Raw genomic sequence first — 26,356 nt, forward strand, 5'->3', positions numbered from 1 at the left:
AAGTAAATTTACCACTCCACTGAATAAAAGAACACTTTATAAAAATTATTTGTTGAAGATGCCATTGAAGCAGTGGAATAAATTAACAGAAACATCTAGTTGCTCAACAACCACTGTCTCTTTAACTTAATTCCTATAAGTTTCTCTCTCCCTTTGGAGCCAGAAACATCAGACTCATCCCGAGCCTGGGCTGGGACATCTGCTGCAGCAGTGATAGCCTCCAGATGCCTTGGCTGTGAGTTTTATAGTCTCTGTCCTGCTGGGTTTTCTCCCTTTCAGATAAGGTCTGCATCCTGCCTCATCCATCTAGACATCAAGCTCTCAGTTGCTTGCTTACACTAATCTGTTATCGAACACCTCTCCTTGCAACTGCAAGCTCCAACGAAAACATACCCACTCTCTTCTCTTGTATCTTTACTCCTCCTATGTAACTTCCATTCCCTTTGCCTACCACTCACACAAAACATTCCCCATCCTTTAAAAAACAAACCAGGGGCGCCTGGGTGGCTCAGTCGCTAAGCGTCTGCCTTCGGCTCAGGTCATGGTCCCTGGGTCCTGGGATCGAGCCCCACATCAGGCTCCCTGCTCATCGGGAAGCCTGCTTCTCCCTCCTCGCCCCCCCCCACTTGTGTTTCCTCTCTCGCTGTGTCTCTCTGTCAAATCAATAAATAAAATCTTTAAAAAACAACAACAAAAACAATATTCCTTCGACCTTCTTCTCTTCTAACAGCTTGAAGGCAAAATTTGCACTCTGCTACCTCAACCTCTTCTGCCAGATTTGACCACCCTCCTCCCTCTTGAAATACAGATAGCACTCGTTTCTGGTACTCCTACTTCTTTGGTTGCTGTGTTCTTCTCTGACCCCTCCTTCTTTTGACCCCAGGGCCAACACACCGCACAAGTGCAGGGGGCACCATTCCCAGCACAGTGTGGAGTTGAGGAGTGTACAGACTTCACAACCACAGCTGACCGTCCTGGCTCTTGCTTACATATGTGTTCCCTTGACTGTGGGGCCTTCCAAAATCCTAGCCTATGCAGACTTGTCTCACTCTACAAGCGCTTCCTGGGAAAGCACATTTCCTCCCTCCAGCTGAATTAATTGCACACTCTTATCCCAATGACTCTCAAAATCGTATCCCTTGCCTCCCAAGCTTACTATATTCCTAAGCCTCTACCCTCTCCACCAGGATGCCTGAGTAAAACTCAAATTTTCCCTATTCTTCAGATTTTTCCCTCTTTGTTTGTCATTTACTTTCACTGTTTACATTACCCTATCAAGTTGACAAACCAGGACATTCACCATCCTTTCTTACTCCATAAATACAAAACAGATTGGGGTCTTTCTTGCATCAGACCTGTACTGTTACTCAACTTTTTATATATGCACTAGCTCTCTAACTAGAACAGGGACCTCACCTTTGCAGCCTCATATTAACTACTCCCCCAAAAGCTGTTATTGTGCAATGCTTCCCTTCATCTCACTTATAGAATCTATAGTAGGGATTGAAATGCAGAGTTCAGTATAGAAAACACTATTCTCACAATGGCTAACTGAACATAATAAAAAAAGAAAACACTATTCTCTTCCATTAATTTAATCAGCATATATCATCTAAGTACAGGCTATTGTAGGAAATCCTGAGACGAGATCACTTGGATCCTGGCATCACTAGGCAATTATTGATTCCTATTTTGCCGATGAGGATACCAAGACTCAGAGATGGGGATGCTGACACTTCCTTGGTAGAGGCCAAGTTCTGAAATCTGGGAAAGCAAGCCTATAACTCCTTAATCCTTGCAATCTGGCTTCTATTCCTATCTGGCAAAGCTGCTTTTGCTAAGTCATCTGCACCATCCAATCGTCAAGTTGTCTTTCACTGTCCAAGCTGGACTCTGCCATACCTTGGTCACACTCTTCTGGGAAACATCCTGCTGCCTTCCCTGAGTTGGCCAGCTCACTTTCTCCCCTTCAGTGGTGTGTTCCTGTCCCACGCCTCTGCCCTGCACCCTCCCTGGTGCTTTAGGGGAATGCTCAACAGCATAGATCTAAATCGCCAGGTCCCCATAACTATCTGCTGGACTTCTTCAACTATTTGTCCCACGGGAGACTCCCAAATTAGTATGTCCAGAAAGGACTCATTTATCCCCTAAACTAATTCTCCTGTAGGTTGGTTTTACTGAAGGATGACTCCTAGACATCAGGGGTGGGTCACACCCTAGACAGTGATGCCAATAGCTGGCAGTGTTTATCCCCCCACGTATCTAGCCCTGCCCTCTCCTCACTGTTCCTCCACCCGAGATCCTCATGTGGGCTCCATGAACACTCAACCCACCTTCTAGAACAGGCTCTTCTAGCTCCTCTCTGAGGACCAAGCCGTCCTGAGTCATTAGGGTGGTGAGGCTGCATCATGTTAGGCCCCCAAGACTGGAGGCATTTGCTGAAATAGTGTACCCTGACTTATTAAGTAGGCAATGAAATAGGAAATGTATTTCAACTTTTAGTTCCATTTCTCTCCCCAACTGGTCAACAACTGGGGTAGGTTTGAATTTAGATATAGTTTAGCCGGGTCCCTCATGCTTCCCTTCAACCATGCCAAATGGGAAAGCGTCTAGGGAGTCCAGGCCTGCTCACTAAGTGATAACTCAAAGCCAGCAAGTTATGTCAGTTGCAAAAAAGTCATGAAAAATTCTGTTTCAAAGGTCAAAGTAACCCCTGAGGGTTAAATTTAAGAAAAAAAACTACTTGTCTGATTGGATTGGAAACTGGAAAGAACTGAAGGAATTCTATTTTCTTCTTGAACAAGATGACATTTCTATCAGCTGGATAAATGTTTTCATGACTGAACTTGTCATTTTCCCATTTGCCACCCCCAGCCTTCCTCCCAAGGTGGGTATATCTAGAGGGCTAGGCAAGGTTTGTACATAAAGGAAATGCCTTAAATAGTTAAAACTTCACACTCTACATATTTATAAATTTAAAACTTTTGGGGAAATTCTCATTTTTTACATTTTTCTAGTGGAATTGAGATGGTTTTTAGAGTCTGTTTAATCGCAGTCCCTGAGTTCAACCAAGGCTCAGTCTTTCACTCCTGGGAATTCAAAGAACATCACATTTCTTAAACAGCAGCTGAGATTCTGGAGGTGCAACCTAATGACCTGGGGCTGAAGTAAAATCAACTAAAGCTACACAGGACTTCTGATTATTGAATAGCCTCCCTAAAGTTCATTACTAGAAATTTTTTGTTTGGTAATTCCAATTCTGAAAGATTTGCTTTACTAAAATACACAGCATGAGGAATGAGAGTTTCTAAATGGTAGCGGCCTATTTGGTAAATGATATTTGCTTTGAATACCCAATGATATCTTTATAGATGGAATTAAATTAAAATTAGGGGGAGTAGTTCTTTCATTTTTCTAAACTTGAAACCCTAACCATAATCAGTCATTAAGTATAGTGGAGTTCCTTACCTACAGTTGAGAAAAGTATTTTCTGTATTAAGGTTAAAATTTTAAAAACATGTAAAGACAAACTCAAGAAAGTTATACTACTACTAATTAACATTTACTAAGCACTTTGGCTATGTTTATTTATCTTGTTTCCACAGTTAGGATGACAACACATATATATTTAAGTGAGGTTTAACAAAAACTCTCAATGCTGCTGCTAGGGAGGAACTGGGCCCGGCTCCATTTGCCTTAGCTTCCAAAGGCTGATTGGCTCTTTCTCTTTCAGAATTCTTATCTTAATGCAGTTAGTAGTGTACCTTCATGATATTGCTTACTTGAAAACAATCCTATGTCAAGGATTTGGAGCCCAAAAGAAGTAGAGCACACCAACTTTTATAAACTTTACATATATTTCTTGGCCTTTATACTATTTCTCTAATAGAGGTCACAAGCGGAAGGTCCTGGGATAAAAGTAACCTACAAATATGTGTGGTTGGGCCTGTGTGCTGTTGCCTTTCACATAAAAAAATTTTAATTATCCTCTAAGATTTAAAAGTTAGGGTATTTCATTTTTGACTTCCATATCCTCTTGAAAAATATGGCAAGCTCATTAACAATAGGCCCAAATTCCCACAGGGCAGCGATGAGCTCAGGAGCTGGCCGGGCCTTGCCACTGGCTCGCCTCTCCCTCCTCGCGGCCCCCACAGACCCAAGCCGAGGTTGTTTGCAGTCCATCATACTGCTCACGCAGTGGTTTGTCTTTCATCCACCTACTTTCATCCACCTCGCATTACTTTACCAGCTAGCTTCCTGGAGGTATTTAAGTTTGCAGCTCCTATCCTTAATTGTAAACATAATAATAGCAGACCCTTCCATGGTGCTTAGTAGGGCCAGACACTGTCCTAAGTGTTTAGCATGCACTAACTCATTTAATCTTCAGAATAACCCTGGAGGGTGAACACTTATTAGCATTCCCATTTTATGGAAAAGGAAACCGAGACATCAAGAAGCCAAGAACTCACCTATGGCAACACACATTTCGTCTGTAGGGGTATCTGTCTCACCGGCGGGCCCAGTCTGGAACCTGAGAACCCAACCATTGGGACTTATTTCCACATGTAGTGGAAGGCTCTTCACAAGTACATCAATAGTGTCCTTTCAGTTCTGTCCATATGTCAGGAGGAGAGTGTCTAATGAGTGCTAATTATTTCTTTGAAACACCTAAGAATCAAAATTTTAGGTCCAGATTGGACCTTAGGTAGCCTTTTATTTAAGTCTGTGGCACTTGATTAGACAAGCTGCCCCTTCTGTAAGGCTCTGTTACTTTCTATCAGAAACCGCTATTACAAAATGACACAGGGATGGTTATAAGTCCACCAAAGGTCTTTCTGGTGCTGTGCTGATTGCCTGTGCTGATGGTGCAGTGGTCCCCGATTCCAGAACCTATCTTATTACTTTTTAAAGTAAGACTTATTTTGTTATTTGTAAGCATATGAAACAAACAAAATGCTTAATAAAAATTACCATAAAGATGTATGGCAAATACCTATCTCTTATTCTACACAACTACCAACCACTAACTTCAACTTTTCATTACCAAGCTAGATTCCTCATTTCATGATTATGACCCCAAAAAAAAAAAAAAAAAAAAAACAGTGCTGATCTTATCTCATATCTCAAAATCCCAAGAATGTTAAGCTATTTCACTCTGCTCAAGAATGGACTTGGAACAGTGAAAGGAGTTCTCTTCCATGGACATGACATAATCTGCAAAAACTTTACCATGGAGAGGTGAACCCTTCAAATCAGCATGTCCTTTCAGTGTTTTTCCTTCTCTTGTGATGTAGGACTTGAAAATTATGATAATAAAAGATCCACACTTCACACATATCATTTAATTTAATCCAAATGTCAATTCAATGGTACAGGTTTATTATCTCCATATTGACAAGGATTTGAACCCAAGTCCATCTGATACCTGTATTATGGTTTATTCTACCATCCCACTACCAACCCATAACACCTCCTAGATGCTGATTAAGTCACTGCTCCAGAAGGTTTCCAAGTACCCAGTGCTCTACTGGACAGGGTCTGCTCTGTTAAACCAACAGTCCTTCAAGGGCCTGAGGTTGACAGCATCACCCACCTGAGCGGCACACGCAATACAAAGCCCGACAATGAACAGAAGAAATGCAAATTGCCAGCACATAATAAGTTGGAAGCACATTACAAAGCTAAATCAGTTCTTTTCAAATGGTACAGACACATGGTGACCTAATTAGGAGTCCAAAGGATTTTGGAGAGGATGAAAGGAATAATCTGAGAATCTATGCAGGAATATTCTTAAGTTGGAGATGAAAATTCTCAACAGTAAGTTCTGGAAGATGTTGGAAAAGATAACAGCACCTAGTGTAAATATATTTATTTCAACTCATCATTGCTCACATTTTCTAGTCTAACAAAGCAGAACCACTGAGTTGTTTGAAACGTGAAAACCCTCTTCCGATTATACAGCAGAGACCGCATCAGGAATCTAGGTTAAAAGAAAAGTGCTCAGTCTCAGTAGAGGGCAATGCAAAAGTGCTGAACGGGAATCTGTGTGAACTTACAGGACTGTGGTCTGCTGCGGCACCTGAGGAATGTGATCCAGCATCAAGTGCATGCAGCGGACGGTGCTCTTCAAGCAAAGGCACCGGCTAGGGCAGGGTAGCACTGGCAGGCACCACACGACCAGAAGAATGCAAGTGGTCCAGCAGAAGAGTCTGGACTCCATCGCTCCACCCGCTGCTGGAAGCGAAGAAGCAGGAGCAGCAGCAGCGGTGGCGGCGGCGGCGGTGGCTGTGGTGCGGGACCTGCCGTGCAGAGGCAGGCCTGCCGTGCGGAGCGGAGCCGGGCTTGGGAGCCCCAGCTAAGCGCAGCTTCCAGGGAAAACTCAGCCTCTGACCAATCCAGGAGCAGAGAGATCACATTACAGGGCGGAGGGTGCCTGCCGCCTCTAGGGGGCGCTGGACTCTCAGGGACGCGGAGAAGCTTGTCCGTGCCAAAGCCGCTTTAGGGAACAAACGTACTCTATTTTTGGGCAGCATAATGCAAATAGAAACTTTTCCAAAGTTGCTTCCACTGCACATATTATGTAAGCGCCAGCCTCTTAGCCCCTAGTTGTCCTTTTTCCTCCCCCTAGCTGTCCTTTTGAAGCGCAAGTTGATTATTTATTGAATCAATGCGGAACAGCCTTTCTTTTTATCTGGCAGTATTACCAAATCCTAAAGGGCAGACAGAGTTCTAATTAGTTGATCTAGGCTCACATTTTCCTTCCCTGCTCCAAAGTATGCTTTCAAAAAATGGTTTCATTTCTTCCTATATATTCTACACCTGAAGCCCAAAGCATTTCACTCATGAGATTCAAACCAGCTACTTCCAATTTCTTCCTTTAATATTTAAAGCTGGTAATGTCTACACCATGAACTCCTATACCAACATGCAGGAGACAAATTGATAGACAAACATATGTGTAAAGTAGAACGAGGGCGAACCACCGCTGGGCTCAGTGGCCGCACCGTTGGCTGTAGATGCATTTTTCACCAGGTTTTACTGGCCATGGGTCACTGAGGTGAGCAGCCCTGAGGACACTGGCAAAAACAGACTCCAACAAATAGGCCTTAAACACGAGTTTTTTGGTCACTCTAGGCAGGTGTTTAGAAAAGGTTTTTGCTTTTAACCTTAAAGCCTAAAATTTCCAAACAAATCTTATCCCTAAACTAGCACTTTAAAAAATGTAAAAGTAATAGAAAAACCAGTTAAAACTTGGGATGGTCCAATGTAGGAAACAATCCCAGATGACCAGACTGGGAGACAAATGTAATGATTGCAGATCTAGTTTTGTCAAACTTTATCAACCTTATGGAGGAAAATAAATTTATTTGCCTTCTTTCCAGTAATTTTTCAGTCCCTTTACATCCTACAGTGGGTGAATAGTGCCCTCTTTTGGCAAAATGTTCACACTCAAATATGTGGGGCTTTATTATTTTATTAAAATACAGAGATTGCAAGAAAAAAAAACTCTACGAACAAGAATAATTTTAAAACAAACCAAGTATGCTTGACAATTGTTCAATGTTTATTTTTTTGTCTAAGTATCGAAATAAACTAAAAAAGCTAATTTCTTCCTTTCAATCCCATGCCTTAAAATTACTGTGCTTTTGCCAATGTTTGTGACTTGGAGGACCTGGATGAGCAAGGCATACAAGTTTGTGCATTGTTTTCAGTTCAAAACATAATACTAGCTTGTACTGATAGAGCATTTTTCCAGGATAGACTATACACTCTCTACTTTAGAAACTTAAGCTGCCATTAAATGAGAAAATTCTACTGATTTCCTCCCGTGAATACAAGGCTAAGAACTGCAAGCAAGGCACAGAGAACCACATGCATGACACAGCCACTATAGACCGTAGATTCTTTCCTAGAATGCCTCAGGACAACTTTCCTGCAGAAAACTATTATTATATATGTTAAGTATTAGAAGCATTTTTTAAAAAATACATTGAGCTGCTAAGTTAAACATGTATACTAGAGTCCAAAAAGGAAGAGAAAATGAGAGGCTAAGAAGGTAGGTAAACACTGAAGCCTGGTTCAGCTTGAGAGTATTTGCTTAACCAAGTAAAATAAAGAGATTTGGGGATAGCATGGTTACAGGAAGAAGAAAAAGCCTTTCCTTAAGTGGAGGGTCTTAACTGGAAAACCTGTATTTTCATCAAGTTCATTAAGGATGAACTAGAAATAATCCACTTTACCACCGTCCCCATTCACCCAGAGAACACAAGGAAAATTGCCTGTTATCAAACTTGCTATGGGGAGGAAGGGAATACAAAAATCTCCCTGCAGATATAATACCCCCAAATTAGCTTCTAAAATAACAATTTACAAAGATACACTAGGTGACCACCAATCCTCCCCAAAAATAGCTATAGGAATATCAAACCAAATGGACTTTGAAGCAAAGAATACAAAGGGGGTTCCCACATAATGTTAAAGGTTCAAATCACCAAGCAGACATAGGGAACCTAAAGTGTAGCATCACTGCATCAAAATATACAAAGGAAAAATTGAAAGACCTATAATGAACTGACATTCTACCATCAAAGTGAGAGATTTTGCTGAAAATCATAAGAGCATACAAAAAAAAGCTTACTTAGACTATATTAGATTTGAATACAATAAAAAAATTTGATTCAAATGACATTTACAGAATAGTATGCTGAACAGTATATTCTTTCGAAGCACACCAAGCCATTTATTAAACATGACTATACATGGGCAATAAAACAAGAAATAAGGTTACTCCTGTTCGTGGCTTCTATTCAACACTGTACTGGAGGTCCCAACCAGCATATCTGGCAAAATAAAAACAAACCCCAAGGAAACCCAAAGGAAACCCAAGGAAACCCAAAGGAAATAATAAACTGTCTTTATAAAGATGATTTGGTTGTCTATTTGAAAACTGAGAACAATCACAAGTCAGTGGGATTTAAGTAATGTACAAAAATCAATAATGGAGCAAAGTGATTTTAACAAACAATACAACAGCATTGAAAAATATAAAATATCTACACATAAATCAAAAGATGCTTGAAACAAAATTGTGTACCTTCATTAAGACATTAAATAAATAAATGGAGAAAAGTACCCTATTCATGGATTGAAGGACTCCATATCATAAACATGTTAATTCTCACACAAACTGATCTATAAATTCAGTGATTCCAAAGGAAGTCCCAAGAGGACTGTGTATATGTAATCTAAGAAGCTGATTCTAAACTGTGTATCAAAGTCAATGGTCCAAGGATAGCCAAGAAATTACTGAAATTTAAGTTGAAGGGACTTATCTTACTAAATCAAGAAATACTGTATCTATAGTAAATAAGGCTGGGTAGTTTTAGTACAGGGATCCATAAACTGACTAACAAAATAGAAAAGAAAACCTAGACACAAAGCATAAATACGAAAATTTATAACAGTTAACTGCAGATCAGAGGAAGAAAATGGGACTTTTCAAAAAATGGTGTTGAAACAGTTGATCAAAAAGTAAAAAAGTATTATTTCTCACTTTACACAAAGATCAATAGCAGGTGTACTACAGACTTAAATGTGAAAGACAAAAATCTTAGTACTTTTGTAAGAAAATATAGGCTAATATTTTCATGATTCTGGGTTGAGGTTGTATGAGGATGAATCTGACACAAATTTGAAAATTCTAATTCGAGAAAGATACCACAAACAGAATGAGAACAGAAACCACAAACTAATGAAAGATACTTGCAATACATGTAAATGACAATGGGTCAGGCTACATAAGGAACTCTACAAGCCAACTTCTTTAAAAGAAACTACTGAATAAAACATTTCCAAAAGACTCTAATGGGAACTCTACAGAAAGGAAACCTAAAACCAAGAAACACTCAAAAAGGTACAAAACCTCCTTAATAAGAAACAAAGCCTCTATAACACTTCACACTACTAAATAGGCAAAACTGCTATCAAATGTAGGTGAGATTATGGAATAACTGGAATGTTTAAACACTATAGGAAGGAACATAATGTTATACTATTTTGGGGAAATAAATCTGCACCACCTAGTGAAAGTGAGTATGAACGTATTCTATGATCCAGTAATTCTACTCCTAGATGTACACTCTATGAAGACTCTTGCACACATACAGTCACAAGACCTGTTGAAGAATATTGATGAGCAAACCATTTGATGTAACAACAAATGTCCATCAACAGTAGGATGAATAATTAAACCGAGTTGCGGATGTAACTTAACTATATACAACATGGAACAATCTCAGAAAGACAACCTGGAGTGAAAAAAGTAACCTGCAGAATACAGAGTATGATTCCAGTTTATAAAGTTAAGTATGTATGAAGCCAAATGATACATTGTTTAGAGATACAAACATATGTGCTAAAGCTACAGAAAAAGGCAAGGTTGCGATAAACACAAAAGGAACACCCCAGAGAGGAATTAAGAGGAGATTAGGAAGGGGCACACAAGTCAAAATCTAGTAGTAGGTACACACATGTACGTACAGGTACACTGAATTATTCCTTGTGTTTTGCATATGTCTTCTAAATATCCTTCATCTATACTGAATATAAAAACAAATTTAAAAAACGAAACCTACACTGCTTTAGAGGTGGCAACAGTCAAAAGGAAATGAGATGTCCAATTATGGACAACTGTATATAATACTTCAAGCATATATCCATGGGTGTATTAAGATTTTCTAAATTAAAAAGAAGAAAAAAAGAAAGCCAGGCCACTGGAGAACAAAATTTAATTATATGCAACTGTTTATTTAAAATAGTTTTCCAAGCCTTCCCATGATTTCACAGGTGTTGCTTCACTTTTATCCTCTCAAACAGCTAGAAACCAACACTTAACATTTTTTGTATTTTAACCATTATGTATGCTATTTTAATGACATTTTTCTTTACTAAGACTAGAACCAAATGTGTCAACCAATAAGAGATGTAGATTTAAATTATCTTCTTGGTAGTAACGGTGCCGCTGAAGGTTCCTTGGATTTATCAGATGCTGGACGCTATTTCAAGCCATTTCCATCTAGCTGTCTGACTTAGGAAAATCATGCTATCTCCCCAGCCCTACTTTCTCTCTGTAAAATAAAATAAAATAAAAACTAGATTAGATTATTTCTATTGTTTTATCTGGCTGCTAAAATTCCATGAATATATTCCTCATCATTTTCAATTAATTTTACTTAACGTTTATTTGCTACTTTTCCACTTATAAAGCATAATTGACCATCCTCAAGTAACTGTGAATTCATTAAAATATAAACACAAACACAAAAGATTCTTAATCATTCTAATATATTCCCATTAATAGATAAAAGGGCTTTTCACTTGAACTTTCATTTTTTATTTCTACTTCTTTATTTAAAGTCAATAATAAAGTCACAACTGTAAAATGAATGAATTGCATTTAAAAACACAAGATACATTTCAATGACAAAAAATATGTAATGATCATGAAAATCTACTGTACACTTTACTAAGGTCAACAGAATAAGAGACCATATGAACAAGTCAATCTTCAAATATATCCTTAACAAAAACTCTCTTTTGAACGGTAAAATCATCAATTAAGAATATGTATGTTTACATAACTGGACACTAGCTCCAAAACCAACAAAGTGTGTAGAGGGCAGCCAGGGGAAGGGTGCTAGATAAAAATATGTGGGCATTGGGAACTTGATATTAAACCTCTAAAACTAACAATTTTAAATAAAATGAACATTCTTAACAAGTGACAACTGTATAAAACTATTTTTTTTCCCTTGATAGAAATGAGATGGGACATTTCTTAACAGTAACAGCTTAGTAATCATCTAAAAAAAAAAAAATTGTGGAGATATACACAACTCCAAACCCTAGCCCCTAACCCCAGTCCCTGGTATAAAATAAATAACTTCCATGAAATTATCTTTCCCATTACTAAAATATCCTCATTTACTTGGGAGAATTCATACTTAGAATATTTCAAACACTTGTTTTTAAATATGTAGAATCACCAGATCTGAGATTTTTGAAACCATCTATGTATTACTAATAGCTGAATCTTTCAAGAGATAATAATTTTTACTATATACATTAATTGGATTTCCTTAAACATATTTGATCAACTACTGCAATTGTGATGCTGGTGGTAGTGATACTCTCAAATTTTTCCTTTTAAAAAGTACATAATCCATGTGACACTAAGTAGCAAATATGTTACACTATGTACTTTCTTAACAAGGAATGACTGTTTTCAGGTCCTAGTAGGAAGAAAAGAAACCAACAATGGCATTTACTACCTGTTTTATCACTGATAAGCTATAACTAATAGTCAAATGATGGATAGTGTAAGTATATGATATTAAGAAAAAAGTGAAAATCATTATAATTTTACCAAAAAAAAAACAAAAAACGAAAAACCACACACACCATGAGAAGTTAAATAAGCACAACATAGGTCCCGAAGATTATACTATGATTCTGAACACAATTTTCAAAGCAAAAAGGCATCTACATACAATTCCTGTGACTATCTCATACGCTACATAAAGATGAATTTCAAAGTAAATGTAGGTTAGCTCAGTTCCACTTTGTCAAAGACAAATATTTAAATGAACCAGGAGTTCCATTTGCTAAAGTGCACCTGCTGACCAAATCTGCTCTGGTCCTGCCTCTGAGCACAACTCAAGAAAAAGGCTGTTACCCATGTTTACTCCCTGTCTGTGCTGTCGACAGTCATTCAGAACAATGGATATTCTTTTTTAAACCTAAATACTTTATACAGTGGATAACAGAAAAACCAATCCTAAATGTACTATCTTCTAAAACTCCAGCAAGGAAGATAACCTCATTATTTTTAAATACTGAAAATGTAAAGGGTCCACACAAATTAAGAACTGTATTAGGTATATTAATTTTTATTTAATACTCACTTGATGTGCTCTTAAAATCTCTATGAGAGAAGCAGATAGTTTCCCCTGTCTTTTGGCAATAGATTCAAAAGCAAAAGTAGCAGTGCTGTTGAATTCCATAAAACTTTTTTTTTTAAAGCTAAATTATTCAGTATCTGTATTGTTATTGCACTCATATATTGCCCGGAATACTATAGCAACTCAGTAATAATGATTGCAACAAAGTAAGGTAAGTGGGTCTACACAGCATTTGATCTTCTAATTAGGTAAGAAAGTTTTCATAGAGGAAATGCAAACAACTACAATTCAAAAATCAGTATATGCTTAACAATTACTTAACCTTATACAAAATTAAATGTAAGCCTCACCACTACAAATCTGTAAGGAATCAGAAAAGGATTTACAGTACACAAATCTTGAGTATTGTTGCATTCCACTCTTGAAGTCACTCTGAGTTAAAACAGCATTTTTTCCAAGATTTAAAGAAAAATATATTTTATAAAAGGGATTCTTTTTAATTACTGAATACGTCATTTTTTATTACTAAGACAGAAACAAGTTATACTTTTTCCACTATAATTCGCTCTGATGAAAGAATTCTCTTTTAACTCCTAACAAATGCTACATTTTCAAGACTAAAGGAATAATCAGTAGGCATTCTTTCTTCTTGATCTAAGTTACTTTTCTCTAAAATATGTCAAGTAAGCCTTTAAAGATTCAGGGAGGGGGAGTTTCATGATTTTTTCTCTCAGTAAATTCTGAGGTGGCTCCTCGGGCTTCATGGCTTCACCGTGATCTTTCTCTTCCTCTTCTTTGTTATCTTCTTCCATTTTTTCATCCTCCTCACTGTCTAGAGGCTGAGGAATAAGCTGATTACCCACAAATACGTAAGTATTAATTCTCTGTTTAACCCTCTTTCTTTTCCTTTTTGGTGGAGCCCTCTGAGGAATCCCCTTGGCCTGCATCTCATCATTTATGAAATTTCTAAGTGTACGTCGAATATAAATACGAGCCAAGTCCTGGAGATTCCTGACAGCACAGGGGGCTAAAAAAACAAAAACAAAAACAAAACACACACACATAAAACATAAAAAAGTAAAACATCATATATTGCTCATTTCTTCGCAGAACAAGTATTTCTTAGCCAACGTTAGAAAACACAGAAAGTATAAAAACTCTGACTTTCATCTAACAAAGATTTCAAGATGCTTACTATTTGCCAAGCCACCATTCTAAATTCTGTGGACAGTGGAAAGTTTTCTATGTACAGATATGTGTGTCCCCATATATATGCATAAAAATTCTTTGAAAGAATAAGAACGAACTTAGAAACAGGTTACATGAGAATGAAGTAGTTAGACAAAAAGAATAAAAGAGAGATTTTATACTATCTATTTCTTATACTTTTTGATGTTGAAAACCATATGAGAACGATCTATTCCAAAAACACGTATACACACACACACACACACACACACACACACACACACACACACACACAGTTTTTCTCTGTAAATCAGTGAGTAGAACTGGTTCATAGGCAAAGGGCCACCACAAATCATGCTGTAAACAATTTAATAACCCAAAAACACACCACAGATTTCCTTAAGTTATTGATGTTTACTTCTATCAAACACATCACAGTTGTACCCTATCGGGTCCGTCATTTCACTCCCATCTCCCACAGATCTATGAACGCATAAGCCCTAGAACACACACTCTTCTTTGTAGCCTGTTCCAATACTTTATACATAGAGAAATTAATTTTCTAGTCCCACTAAGTTTCCATCCCTGCGGAAATAAAACTGTCATCAAGGATCCCTCTCAAATGCCTAAACAAAATAAAACATAACCCTCCTCCAGTTTAAACAGCATTAAAAAATCTTCACTATTTTTTTATTTCTTTACTTTTGGTACTCTTTTCTGGATACTTCCCTTGCAAACTTTTTTGTTATACCTATGAAATACTGCCTTCTTTAGTAACTCTTTGGTATGTGGTCTCTCTCTACTGCCAGACTATAAGCTCCAGGAGTGAGGGGCTACAGCATTTCCTCTTTGTGCTCCTCACAGGGCCCTTTAGGCACTAGGCCTGCACAGTGCACCATCCTGTACAAGGCTCAGAGTGCTTCCTGTGTTCTGAACACCAGACCCTACCACAAATTAGATACACTCTGAGATAAGTTTGTTTTATGTTTTTTTTTTTTTTTTAAACTCCAGCATGGAAGACTTCTCAGACTGATTCAAAGATCCCTTAGCACATACCTAAGTGGCCCACTACAAAACCTTTTCTTCAAACTGTCTTTTTTCAACTCCCTACTGAAACCGGAACTAGAAAAGAATTCCAAAGAGCCAGACTGGGCATGTTTAGTTAGAAACTGTTTGCTCTACTGCCTGGGCCTGCCCCCAACTATATGAGATGGAAACTGAAACAATACAGAACATTCTGAGTTCAAGTCTTGCTTCTGCCAATGACAGAGTTTTGTGAACACTGGTAAGTAAAAACATGTGGGATCTCATCCCTTATATGTTGAAATGTGTAAAATATCACCTGCTCTGCCTACCTCCCCAAACTGTTTAAGCTGTTTAACATTCACTCAACACCTATGTGTTAAAATATATGCCACCTACTATTAAAGAACTCACTTACATATAGTGGATGCTTCAGACTAAGTAAGTCCTTGCTTTTATGGAGATTTTATATTTGGGGGAGGGGGTAGATAAAAAATAATTATGAAAAAGAGGATAGGAGAAAAAACACCAATGGCACAGAAAGTAACATGGGGTACAGCTACTTCTGACTGGGTAGTCCAAACGGTCTCCCTGAGGAAGTCATGCCTAGGCTAAGATCTAAATGATATGAGGAAACAGACATGTAAATATCTTGGGGCAGAGGAAATAGCAAAGCCCTAAGAGGAAAATGAGCTCAACATGTTCAAGGAGCTGAAAGAAGGCTAGTACAGATGAAGTTTAGAGCAGGAAGAAAACGGTAAGAGGTACGATCATGGGTTGATCTTGCAGGCCTTGGTAAAAAATGTGCCTTGTATTGGCCATGCAGCTACTTAAGGTTTTTAAAAAGCAGAGTCATAATGCAATGAAAATGGCACTCAGGCTCCTCTATGGAGTATGGATCATAAGAAGAGGGAGCAGGAGATCAGCTAGAACACTCCAGTAATCCACCTGAGACCTGAGCATGCTCTGATGCAGATGGGAGTAAGGGAGGGTGTCAGTAAAGACGTAGAGAAGTGGACAAATTTGCAACATATTTTGAAGACAGGATGGATGGGGATTAGATGTAGGAGAATTTTTGGCCCAAGCAACTAGGCAGGTGCTAATGGTCAATTATTGACATGACAAAGAGGAAGAGTAGTTGGGGAGAAGAAAATCACAATTTTGTTCTTTATGAAATCTGAAATGTCTGTTACATTTCCTGAATGGAGATTTCAGGAAGAAAAACAACAGTGATATACTGAGCACCATTTCAGCACGTTACAGGCAATAACACACACTTCACACTAAGTGAGGAAAAGGAAGTAGACAGAGGTGAAATAACTTGATCCCAGTCACAGAAGTCATAATAAGTGACACGAGTTGGGATCTGAACATGGGTGTTTAACTGCACAGTCTATGCTCCTGCCCAACCACAAGCAGCTGAATCATGCCTCTGGGACTCAGGCTGCCAGAAAGTGGGAGCCATCAGCCTCCCCCTGAGCACCTAAGAGGCAGTATAGACAGAGAAGAAAGGCCTATGCCTGAGGAAGCTCTGAAAAAGGAGGGGCAGGGGAAGCTGGTGGAGAATAAATCTATAGAAGAGTTTTGGGAATTATAAGAGCTAAGAAACAGAGCTATAATTAGTCTTTTTGGCTGGTCTTTATTCTTAAACCTCTCTTACATTTTTGGTACTCTCTTTTCACACCTTAATTATGTTCCTACTCTGCAACACTGTTATTCCAAGGACACTGTTAGAATGATGAACCTTTCAATCCTAAACTGTCAGAATACCTGAACTTCATAAAGAACCAACTAGATCCACAATGGAAATGATTCAGACTTCCCTTAAGTCCTAAGATAGTACCCACATGAGCTGCATTTAAGTTTTTCTGAATGATACAAAAACTTGTACATAATTCTCAGCACTAGCTATTCAAATGTCCCCCATATTTTCTATTCTTTATCACTCCCTTGTTTCTAATGCTTCCAGTTATGAGATAAGGATTTAGTGGACTAGACAATGCTAATCCTGACTGCTTTTAAAATTTTATTTTGAATTGAAGCTTTCACTCCAAAATTATAATTAAGGTTATCTCTAACACACACACGTGTAAGCTCTATTCGTTTCCCAAAAGGTAGTCTCTATTAAGATTTCATAGGAACCTAGCAGTCAGTACTTCCATTTATTAACAAAGATTGAAAAGGGCATTATATTTTGGTCAAACTCACAAAAGTGATGATTTGGGGTCATTTTTTAGCCGACAGAAACAGCAACTTCATATCGCTCAGGTGGTTTAGTGCCACGGTTTCTGAAGTTTCGTTTGTCCCTTGTGATTTATTAACAAGAAATATCCATTTGGCTTCCCATTCCTGACACAGAGCTCTGAAAACACTTGGAATTACGTAAGTGATAAAAGCGTAACAGGTTTCTTCCAACCACACCTGAGTTTATGTTAATGAGGTGACTTTTGGTAAGCCCCTGAGGATGCTGGGCTGGTTGGCAGGGAACCAACCATGTGCTTGGAGGATTGGGGCTTTCACTAGCACCCTCTGGGAGGGGAAAAGGGGCTGGAGGTTGAATTAATCATAAATGGCCAATGATTTAATCAATCAAACCTCCATAAAAAGCCTTAATTGAAAGAGTTCAGAGAGCTTCTGGGCTGATGAACATAAACCCTTCATGTATCAATTCCATCTGTTTTTGTTTCTGTGTTGGATACTTTGATAATAAACCTGTTATCTAGTAAGTAAACTGTTTTCCTGGTTCTGTGAACCGCTCTAACAAATTATCAAACTCTAGAAAGGGGTCATGGGAGTTTCTGATTTAGAGCCAGGCAATCAGAAACACAGATGAAAACCTGTACTTGTGATTGGTGTCTCCAGCTGGAGGAGGAGGGGGCAGCCTTATGGGATAGAGCCCTTTAACCTTTAGGGTCTATGCTAACACGGGTTAGTGTCAGAATGGAGTTAGGTCACAGGACACCTAGTTGGTGTCCGCAAAGAATTGGAGAATTGCTTGGTGTGGAAAAACCCACAGATCTGGAATACAGAAAGAAGTGTTCAATGGGTGGTGTGTAGAGGAAACAGTTTTCCTTTAGTTGGTATAGAGTTTTTTTCCTTTTTCCTTTCACCCCTTTCTAAAGGGCCTACCCTGAAGTTAAAACAGTTTGTATACCCCCCAAAAAAGAAAGAGGACTTTAAGTTGAATCAAAAGTAGAGACAAATAAACCTGAGAAAAAGTGATAATTACATTTAGTAACTGTTTATGTGGGCAATTTCACAGCCACAAAATATATTTGGCAAAAAATTTACACGTGTATGTTTTCAGTTGTTTTTATTTTTGCTAACATTCTTTCTTATTTTAACCCTCTATAATTAATGAAATAATGTTCTCTAAACAGAAAGCAATTTTAACAGAAGAGGAAACTTGTTTTATTCTCCAAACATCTTATTAAATTTTGACAAACAATATTTTCAGAACATTTTTCATTCTGTGAAAATTATTCATAGTGAAGCTTTATTTTTTTACAAAATCACAATTCCTGACTCATTTTTATAAATTCCTTTTGGAGCTGATAATTTTTTTTTCTTTTTATTACAGAAACTTTCAAGTATACACAAGACAGTTAATAGTATAAGGAACCCCATGTACCGGACACTCAGCTTCAACAACCATCCCTTCTAGCCAATCTTCCTTCATCAACACTGCCATTTCCTATTTCCATCCCCACCACATTATTCTGATGAAAAGTTAGACAGATCATTTCACCTGTAAATATTTTAGAGGCATGATGAATTTTTTTTTTCATTTAGGCTTGTCTTCCATTTTATCCTTTTTTTAACCAAATTTATCCCTACTCTACATTCACAGTCATGTCGATCAACACAACCAAGGACCTACCTAGATCTATTTGTATTGACATCCTTAAACCGAGAATGAAAACTGCCCATTTATAACATATCATCATCCATGCCATTCATAATTATGTCACTGTAAAACCACATTTACAACCTACACTCTTCTAAAGGACACTAAAGTAGGAAAACTGTCAGATAAAGAGGAATGCTCAGGCTACAACAGTGTCTGTTAGAAAGAAAAACACCTAAATGCCTGATGCACAGAAATCTACAGGGCCCTCTGTAAGGACACTTCTATATCTCTACAGGTACACATCATGCTAATGGTTAAGTTAGGCCATTGTCAAGACCAAACAGTGTCACAGCATTGTTTTCATTACTTCTCTTTATGACTCTCTAACCAGTTATGGATAGGTAAAGAAAACTGTCATAAATAACCTGTAATTCTAATGTTTGGAAAAAGGAGGGAGAAAATAATTTAATGTGCAGACCTAAGCCATATTCCCCCCACCTACTTTGGTAGGTGATAAAACTGACATTTCAATTCCTAGCTATCTCCCCGCCAAATCCATCTCTCCATTGGTTAAGAACCTAAACAGGGAAAAACAGACCACAAAAATCATAAAGTTCAAAAGAGGGTAAAATGAAATGAAAATAAAATTAAATAAAAATCCAGGTTCCTCAGAAATAAATTCATTTAAAAAGCAAATTAAAGGAAGTCTACCATGGTAAACTTCATTTTTGGTACAGAACTTTATTTACTGATTTCCAAAATCATGATAAATCACAAACCTATTAATACTACTCTCAACTCTTTTTCGTCTTTCAGCTGCAGTAAGTGGATCACTCCCCTCTCCTTGAAATGTTTTTTCTTGGTTTCTAACACAAACACCTCTCCTCACTCTCCCGCAAGTGCTCTCATCTATTCTTATAGCTTAAAAGGCCATTTTTACATTGAGGATTAATTTATACCTCCCTCACACAGTAGGTTTATACCTACTCGACTACCTGACCTGTGCATGCCAACTCAAACATGGCCAGAATAAAATATCTCATCTTCCTACACCTATTTCCAAACTATTCCATTGCCAGTCTTGCAAACAGCAATAAATGGTACCATCACTCAGATAGCTATCCAAGGCAAAATTTTACATACTCCTTTTTTCTCTACCACCATCTTCCATGTAGTCTACTATTTTTCTACCTTCAAACAACTCTGTCCACACCAACACTGATTTTCCCTTTGAGTATAAGAAAAGTCTTGTATAATCAATCTTCTACATTCTAGCCAATGAGCTACCCTGAAACTTATTTCTGGTCTTGAAAAAACCAAGCTCTTTTCAGCCCAAATAAAGGCTTTTGCATTTGCTGTCCTTCTGTATAGAAAATGCCAACAATTTAATATAATTAATAAATTCACAACTATAATAAATTCATGTTTTCTTTGACCTGCCCCTTCTTTTCATATGTCCATGAAGGCAGCTAACAGCACCTGGTACAAGATAGGGGCTTTAACCTGCCTCCATAAAAAAGTTGAATAAATCTATTGAATATATTACTGCCTATTTAATTCTTCATAATTATATAGTCCATTAAATTCTAAGCATAAAGAGTTGAACAATCTAAGTCACACTTCAATCGGAAAGGACCAACGATTACTTACGGAGTCCTACAGAATCTGGTTTGCCATTGTCATTCTTACTTGGTTGTACAAGTGGAGCAAATGAAACAGCAAGGATGTTTTTACTTTCCCAAGTGTTTTGTCCAGTTCGCATAATTTGTGTTAACTATTTAGAGAGAAAAACAGAAACAGAATAGCTTAATCCTGGAAATGTGATCGCCTTACAGTCACAATTTTGTTTTAATGGAATAAATGCCAGTGGTTGCTATAATCACTTGTATTTGAATGCAACCAAATTACTTTCAATTAAATACTTACCATAAAATAATAGAGAAGGAATGACAAATATTTGCAGCTCAAGAAAGATTAGTCCATGTAAATAAAAATCCAAATATGGTCAAGTGACTCATCATGTTATATTTGGGCTCTGATAGCTTCTAGGGGTCTTATTCCAACCCATACCTGCCTGTGGCTCCCAAAATATATGTCTCACATAGACTCAGCTGATGGTTAAAGCACGATATTAATAAAACCATGTCCTCATTACTGTACCAAAGAGTCAACTTCATGGTCTTCCATGAAGGTAATAAAATGCAGATTCTAATTCCAATCCCAAATCAGTATTTCACAAATAAATGTAATTAGTCACAAGAGGATTAGAAGTTTTACCTACCTGGCAAAAACCCATCCCCGGTCCTTGGAAAAAAATATTAGCTCAGTACGTGGTTCGATCAAGTTGAATTAATATCTCCAATTTCTATTATAAAAATCAGTGCATTATATTTGACATTAGTAGAATAGTATATAATTAATATTTAATAAAACACCACTGGGAAGCCATATCTTAAATGTTTGAAAATGTATCATTAACAGAAAACAGAAGATTGCTCATGTGGGAGTCTCAACTGTGGAAGCATTCAAGTAACATTTTTCTAGGAATGTTTTGTAATGAATGTTTTTATATTATGTCTTTTTAATAACTGACAAACAACTTGCCACAGAGCACAGTGCATGGTAATGGTGAAATCTACTGAGCCGCAAATAACATGCTGTGATGTTAAGGGACCCCTTAGGATTATAAACTCTGAAATGATCAGACAAGGTCCCAGTTGTCTTAAACAATTTATCTTCTACTGTATAAAACACAAGGCATTTTAAACATCTCAAACTTAGGTTAATATGAATACTAAAGATTTTTTTGAAATGCATTTTTAAAGTAATTTCCTTTTAAAAGACCCACCCATTTTCTGAATACCTCAGTATTTCATATATTTATTATACCTAGTAATTCTAAACCAGGGCAGGCAAATTGCTGAAAAATATTTTCAAATGAGTCTATGTAGTACTAAATGAAGATTTAAATCTTTTTTTTTTAAAGATTTTATTTATTTATTTGACAGAGAGAGAATGAGATAGAAAGCACAAGAGGCAAGAGGGTCAGAGGGAGAAGCAGACTCCCTGCTGAGCAAGGAGGCCGATGTGGGACTCGATCCCGGGACTCCAGGATCATGACCTGAGCCGAAGGCAGTTGCTTAACCAACTGAGCCACCCAGGCGCCCCCTAAATGAAGATTTAAACATTTATTTTTCCTTTAATAGATTTAAGCAGTCCAAACCAAATCCCAAATAGATTTTCTTTTTTATACGTTCAAAGAATTAAAAAATGTTAGAAATTGAGGGCGGAGGAGTAGGAGACCTGGATTTCATCTGGTCCCAGGAATTCAGCTGGATAGGGATCAAACCATTCTGGACACCTACAAACTCAACAGGAGATTGAAGAAAAGAATAGCAACAACTCTCTGAACAGAAAAGCGACCACTTTCTGGAAGGTAGGACGTGCGGAGAAGTGAATCTGAGGGGATATTCGGGAGGATAGACGATGGGGGAGGGGGACTCCAGCGGCCGCTTCTGGCAAGTGACAGAGCAGTGGAGCACAAAATCGGAACTTTTAGAAGGCGGGTCTGCTGAGTGACTCGCTCCAGTGGCTAAGTGGGGGGTGGAACACTCGCGGGACAGTGTGGTCTCAGGACCCTCGGGGTCACAGAAAGACCAGGGGTGCCTGAGTGCAGCAGCGCTCCTGGGTATCAGAGCGGGGAAGCCCACTGCAGAGAGAGAGCCGAGGCGCGGGCTCTCAGCTCACAGTTGCCATAAACTGTGATCCGCGGCACAGTCGGGCCACTGCTCCTCCAGCAGGGACCCAACAAGCGGCAGATCCAGGGAGACTCCCCTTCCTCCCCAGGGAGGAGCGGCGCGGGAGCACATTGCAGGGATCTGCTGGCTTTAGAGACTCCACACCAAGTCGGGTGCCAGAGATAGAAACACTCAGTCACAGGCCGGGTGAGCACGGAGTGCAGCCACAGACGGGGAGACGGGAGTGATGGACTGCTTTTCTCTTGGGATTCACTGAGGAGCGGGGCCGAGTTCTCAGCTCCTCCAAGGCAGAGATTGGGAGGCCGCCATTTTCACTCTCGTCCTCCAAAGCTGTAGGGAAAGCTTGCAAGGAACAAAAGCTCCCAAGAGCAAACCCTAGCAGATTACTGAGCCCAGAGGACAAAGGCGGGGCAATTCCGCCTCCGGCAAAGACATTTGGGAACCGGAGCAACAGCCCCTCCACCACAGGATCAGCAAGAAAAACCAGCCAAGACCAAGTTTATCCATCAATGAGAACAGCAGAACTCCACTGCTAGGGGAATACCGAACATAGAATTCATGGCTTTTCTACCATGATTCTTTGGTCTTTCAACTTAATTTTTTTAACTGTTTTTTTTTTTTATTTTTCTTTTTCCCTTTTTCAACCAAGATCTTATCAATCCCTTTTTTTAAAAAAACATTTTTATTTTTCATTTTTAGAGTCATATTCTATCCCTTCATACGAGTTACCCTTATTTTAGGCATATATATATATATAAGTTGTTCTCTCATTAAAATTTTGAGATACAGTTTCTTCTAACATATCAAAATATACCCTAAATCTCTAGTGTATGGCTTTGTTCTAGTCTCCTGCCTGATCACATTCTCTCCCCCCCTTTTTTTAAATCCTCTTCTTTTTTCAAACAACTTATCTTATCAATTCCTTTTATAAAATTTTTTATAATTTTCATCTTTACAGTCATATTCCATCCCTTCATCGTATCAACCCTTATTTTGTATATATATATAAGTCTTTCTTTCTTTAAAATTTTGGAGGCACGTTCTTCTAACAGATCAAAATACACCCAAAATCTAGTGTGTGGCACTGATCTCTGCACCAGCCTGATCATATCTGATCATGTTCTGTTTTTGTTTTGTTCTGTTTTTGTTTGCTTTTATCTTTTTCTTTTACTTTTTTCTTTCTTTCCCTTTCTTTTCCCCTGGTTTCAGGTCTTTTCTGATTTGTTTGGAGTATATTTTCTGGGGATGTTGTTACCCTGTTAGCATTTTGTTCTCTCATTCATCTATTCTCCTCTGGACAAAATGACAAGAGGAAAAAAATCACCTCAAGAAAAAGAACAAGAGATAGTACCATCTGCCAGGGACCTACTCAATACGGACGTTAGTACGATGTCAGACCTAGAGTTCAGAATCATGATTTTAAAGATACTAGCTGGGCTTGAAAAAAGCATGGAAGTTATCAGAGAAACCCTTTCTGGAGAAATAAAAGAACTAAAATCTAACCAAATTAAAATCAAAAAGGCTATTAATGAGGTGCAATCAAAAATGGGGGCACTAACTGCTAGGATAAATGAGGCAGAAGAGAGGATCAGTGATACAGAACACCAAATGATGGACAATCAAAAAGCTGAGAAAAAGAGAGATAAACAACTACTGGATCACGAGGGCAGAATTCGAGAGATAAGCGATACCATAAGATGAAACAACATTAGACTAAGTGGGATCCCAGAAGAAGAAGAAAGAGAGAGAGGGGCAGAAGGTATATTGGAGCAAATTATAACAGAGAACTTCCCTAACAGGGGGAAGGAAACAGGCATCAAAATCCAGGAGGCACAGAGAACCCCTCTCAAAATCAATAAAAATAGGTCAACACCCCGACACCTAATAGTAAAACTTACAAGTCTCAGAGACAAAGAAAAAATCCTGAAAGCAGCTTGGGAGAAGAGATATGTAACCTATAATGGTAGAAACATTAGGCAACCAATCTATCCACAGAGACCTGGCAGGCCAGAAAGGACTGGCATGATATATTCAGAGAACTAAACGTGAAAAATATGCAGCCAAGAATACTATATCCAGCTAGGCTGTCATTAAAAATAAAAGGAGAGATAAAAAGCTTGCAGGACAAACAAAAACTAAAGGAATTTGCAAACACGAAACCAGCCCTCCAAGAAATATTGAAAGGGGTCCTCTAAGCAAAGAGAGAGCCTAAAAGTAGCATAGACCAGAAAGGAACACAGACAATATACAGTAACAGTCATCTTACAGGCAATACAATGGCACTAAATTCATACCTTTCAATAGTTACCCTGAATATAAATGGGCTAAATGCCCCAATCAAAAGACACAGGCTATCGGATTGTATTAAAAAGCAAGACCCATCAATATGCTGTCTGCAAGAGACTCATTTTAGACCCAAAGACAGCCCCAGATTGAAAGTGAGGGGGTGGAAAACCATTTACCATGCTAATGGACACCAAAAGAAAGCTGGGGTGGCAACCCTTATATCAGACAAATTGGATTTTAAAACAAAGACTGTAAAAAGAGATGAGGAAGGACACTATATCCTACTTACAGGGTCAATCCAACAAGAAGATCTAACAATTGTAAATATCTATGCCCCTAACATGGGAGCAGCCAATTATAGAAGACAATTAATAACAAAAGCAAAGAAACACATTGACAACAATACAATACTAGCGGGGGACTTTAACACCCCCCTGACTGAAATGGACAGATCATCTAAGCAAAAGATCAGCAAGGAAATAAAGACTTTAAATGACATACTGGACCAAATTGACTTCACGGACATATTCAGAACATTCCACCCCAAAGCAACAGAATACACATTCTTCGCTAATGCCCATGGAACATTCTCCAGAAGAGATCACATCCTAGGTCACAAATCAGGTTCAACCAGTACCAAAAGATTGGGATTATTCCCTGCATATTTTCAGACCACAATGCTTTGAAACTAGAACTCAATCACAAGGGGAAAGTCGGAAAGAACTCAAATACATGGAGGCAAAAGAGCATCCTACTAAAGAATGAATGGGTCAACCAGGAAATCAAAGAATAATTTAAAAAATTCATGGAAACCAATGAAAATGAAAACACAACTGTTCCAAATCTTTGGGATACAGCAAAGGCAGTCCTGAGAGGAAAGTATATAGCAATACAAGCCTTTCTCAAGAAACAAGAAAGGTCTCAAATACAGAACCTAACCCTACACCTAAAGGAGCTAGAGAAAAAACAGCAAATACAGCCTAAACCCAGCAGGAGAAGAGAAATAATAAAGATAAGAGCAGAAATCAATGAAATAGAAACCAAAAGAACAGTAGAACAGATCAACGAAACTAGGAGCTGGTTCTTTGAAAGAATTAACAAGATTGATAAACCCCTGGCCAGACTTATCAAAAAGAAAAGAGAAATGACCCAAATCAACAAAACCATGAATGAAGGAGGAGAGATCACAACCAACACCAAAGAAATGCAAACATATTATGAGCAGCTATATGCCAGCAAATTAAATAACCTGGAAGAAATGGATGCATTCCTAGAGATGTATCAACTACCAA

The 26,356-nt window shown here is 38.2% G+C and overlaps 2 protein-coding genes across 6 annotated transcripts in view; both read right to left on the reverse strand.

Annotated features, from left to right (window-relative positions):
* Positions 1 to 10,719, reverse strand: part of PXDNL (peroxidasin like) — a 502,908-nt gene extending 492,189 nt beyond the window's left edge. For all 3 annotated transcript variants that reach the window (XR_012378199.1, XR_012378200.1, XM_025870586.2), the window contains exon 1: positions 6,057 to 10,719. Coding sequence is in view for 1 of the 3 variants with exons in the window: in XM_025870586.2 (XP_025726371.2) it covers positions 6,057 to 6,220 (164 nt within the window). In the remaining 2 variants the exon portion in view is untranslated. The remainder of the gene's footprint in view (positions 1 to 6,056) is intronic.
* A 66-nt stretch (positions 10,720 to 10,785) lies between these two features.
* Positions 10,786 to 26,356, reverse strand: part of PCMTD1 (protein-L-isoaspartate (D-aspartate) O-methyltransferase domain containing 1) — a 69,908-nt gene continuing 54,337 nt past the window's right edge. For 2 of the 3 annotated variants that reach the window (XM_025870587.2, XM_025870590.2), the window contains 2 exons: positions 20,671 to 20,794; positions 10,786 to 13,986 (listed from right to left, as the gene is read on the reverse strand). In XM_025870587.2, coding sequence (XP_025726372.1) covers positions 13,619 to 13,986; positions 20,671 to 20,794 — 492 coding nt within the window. In that variant the 3' untranslated portion in view covers positions 10,786 to 13,618. The remainder of the gene's footprint in view (positions 13,987 to 20,670; positions 20,795 to 26,356) is intronic. The other variant, XM_025870588.2, reaches the window with a different exon arrangement.

The sequence above is a fragment of the Callorhinus ursinus genome, unplaced genomic scaffold (genome assembly GCF_003265705.2).
Source record: "Callorhinus ursinus isolate GAN/ISIS: 27379988/994484 unplaced genomic scaffold, GSC_fseal_2.0 scaffold5, whole genome shotgun sequence".
Lineage (NCBI taxonomy): Eukaryota > Metazoa > Chordata > Mammalia > Carnivora > Otariidae > Callorhinus > Callorhinus ursinus.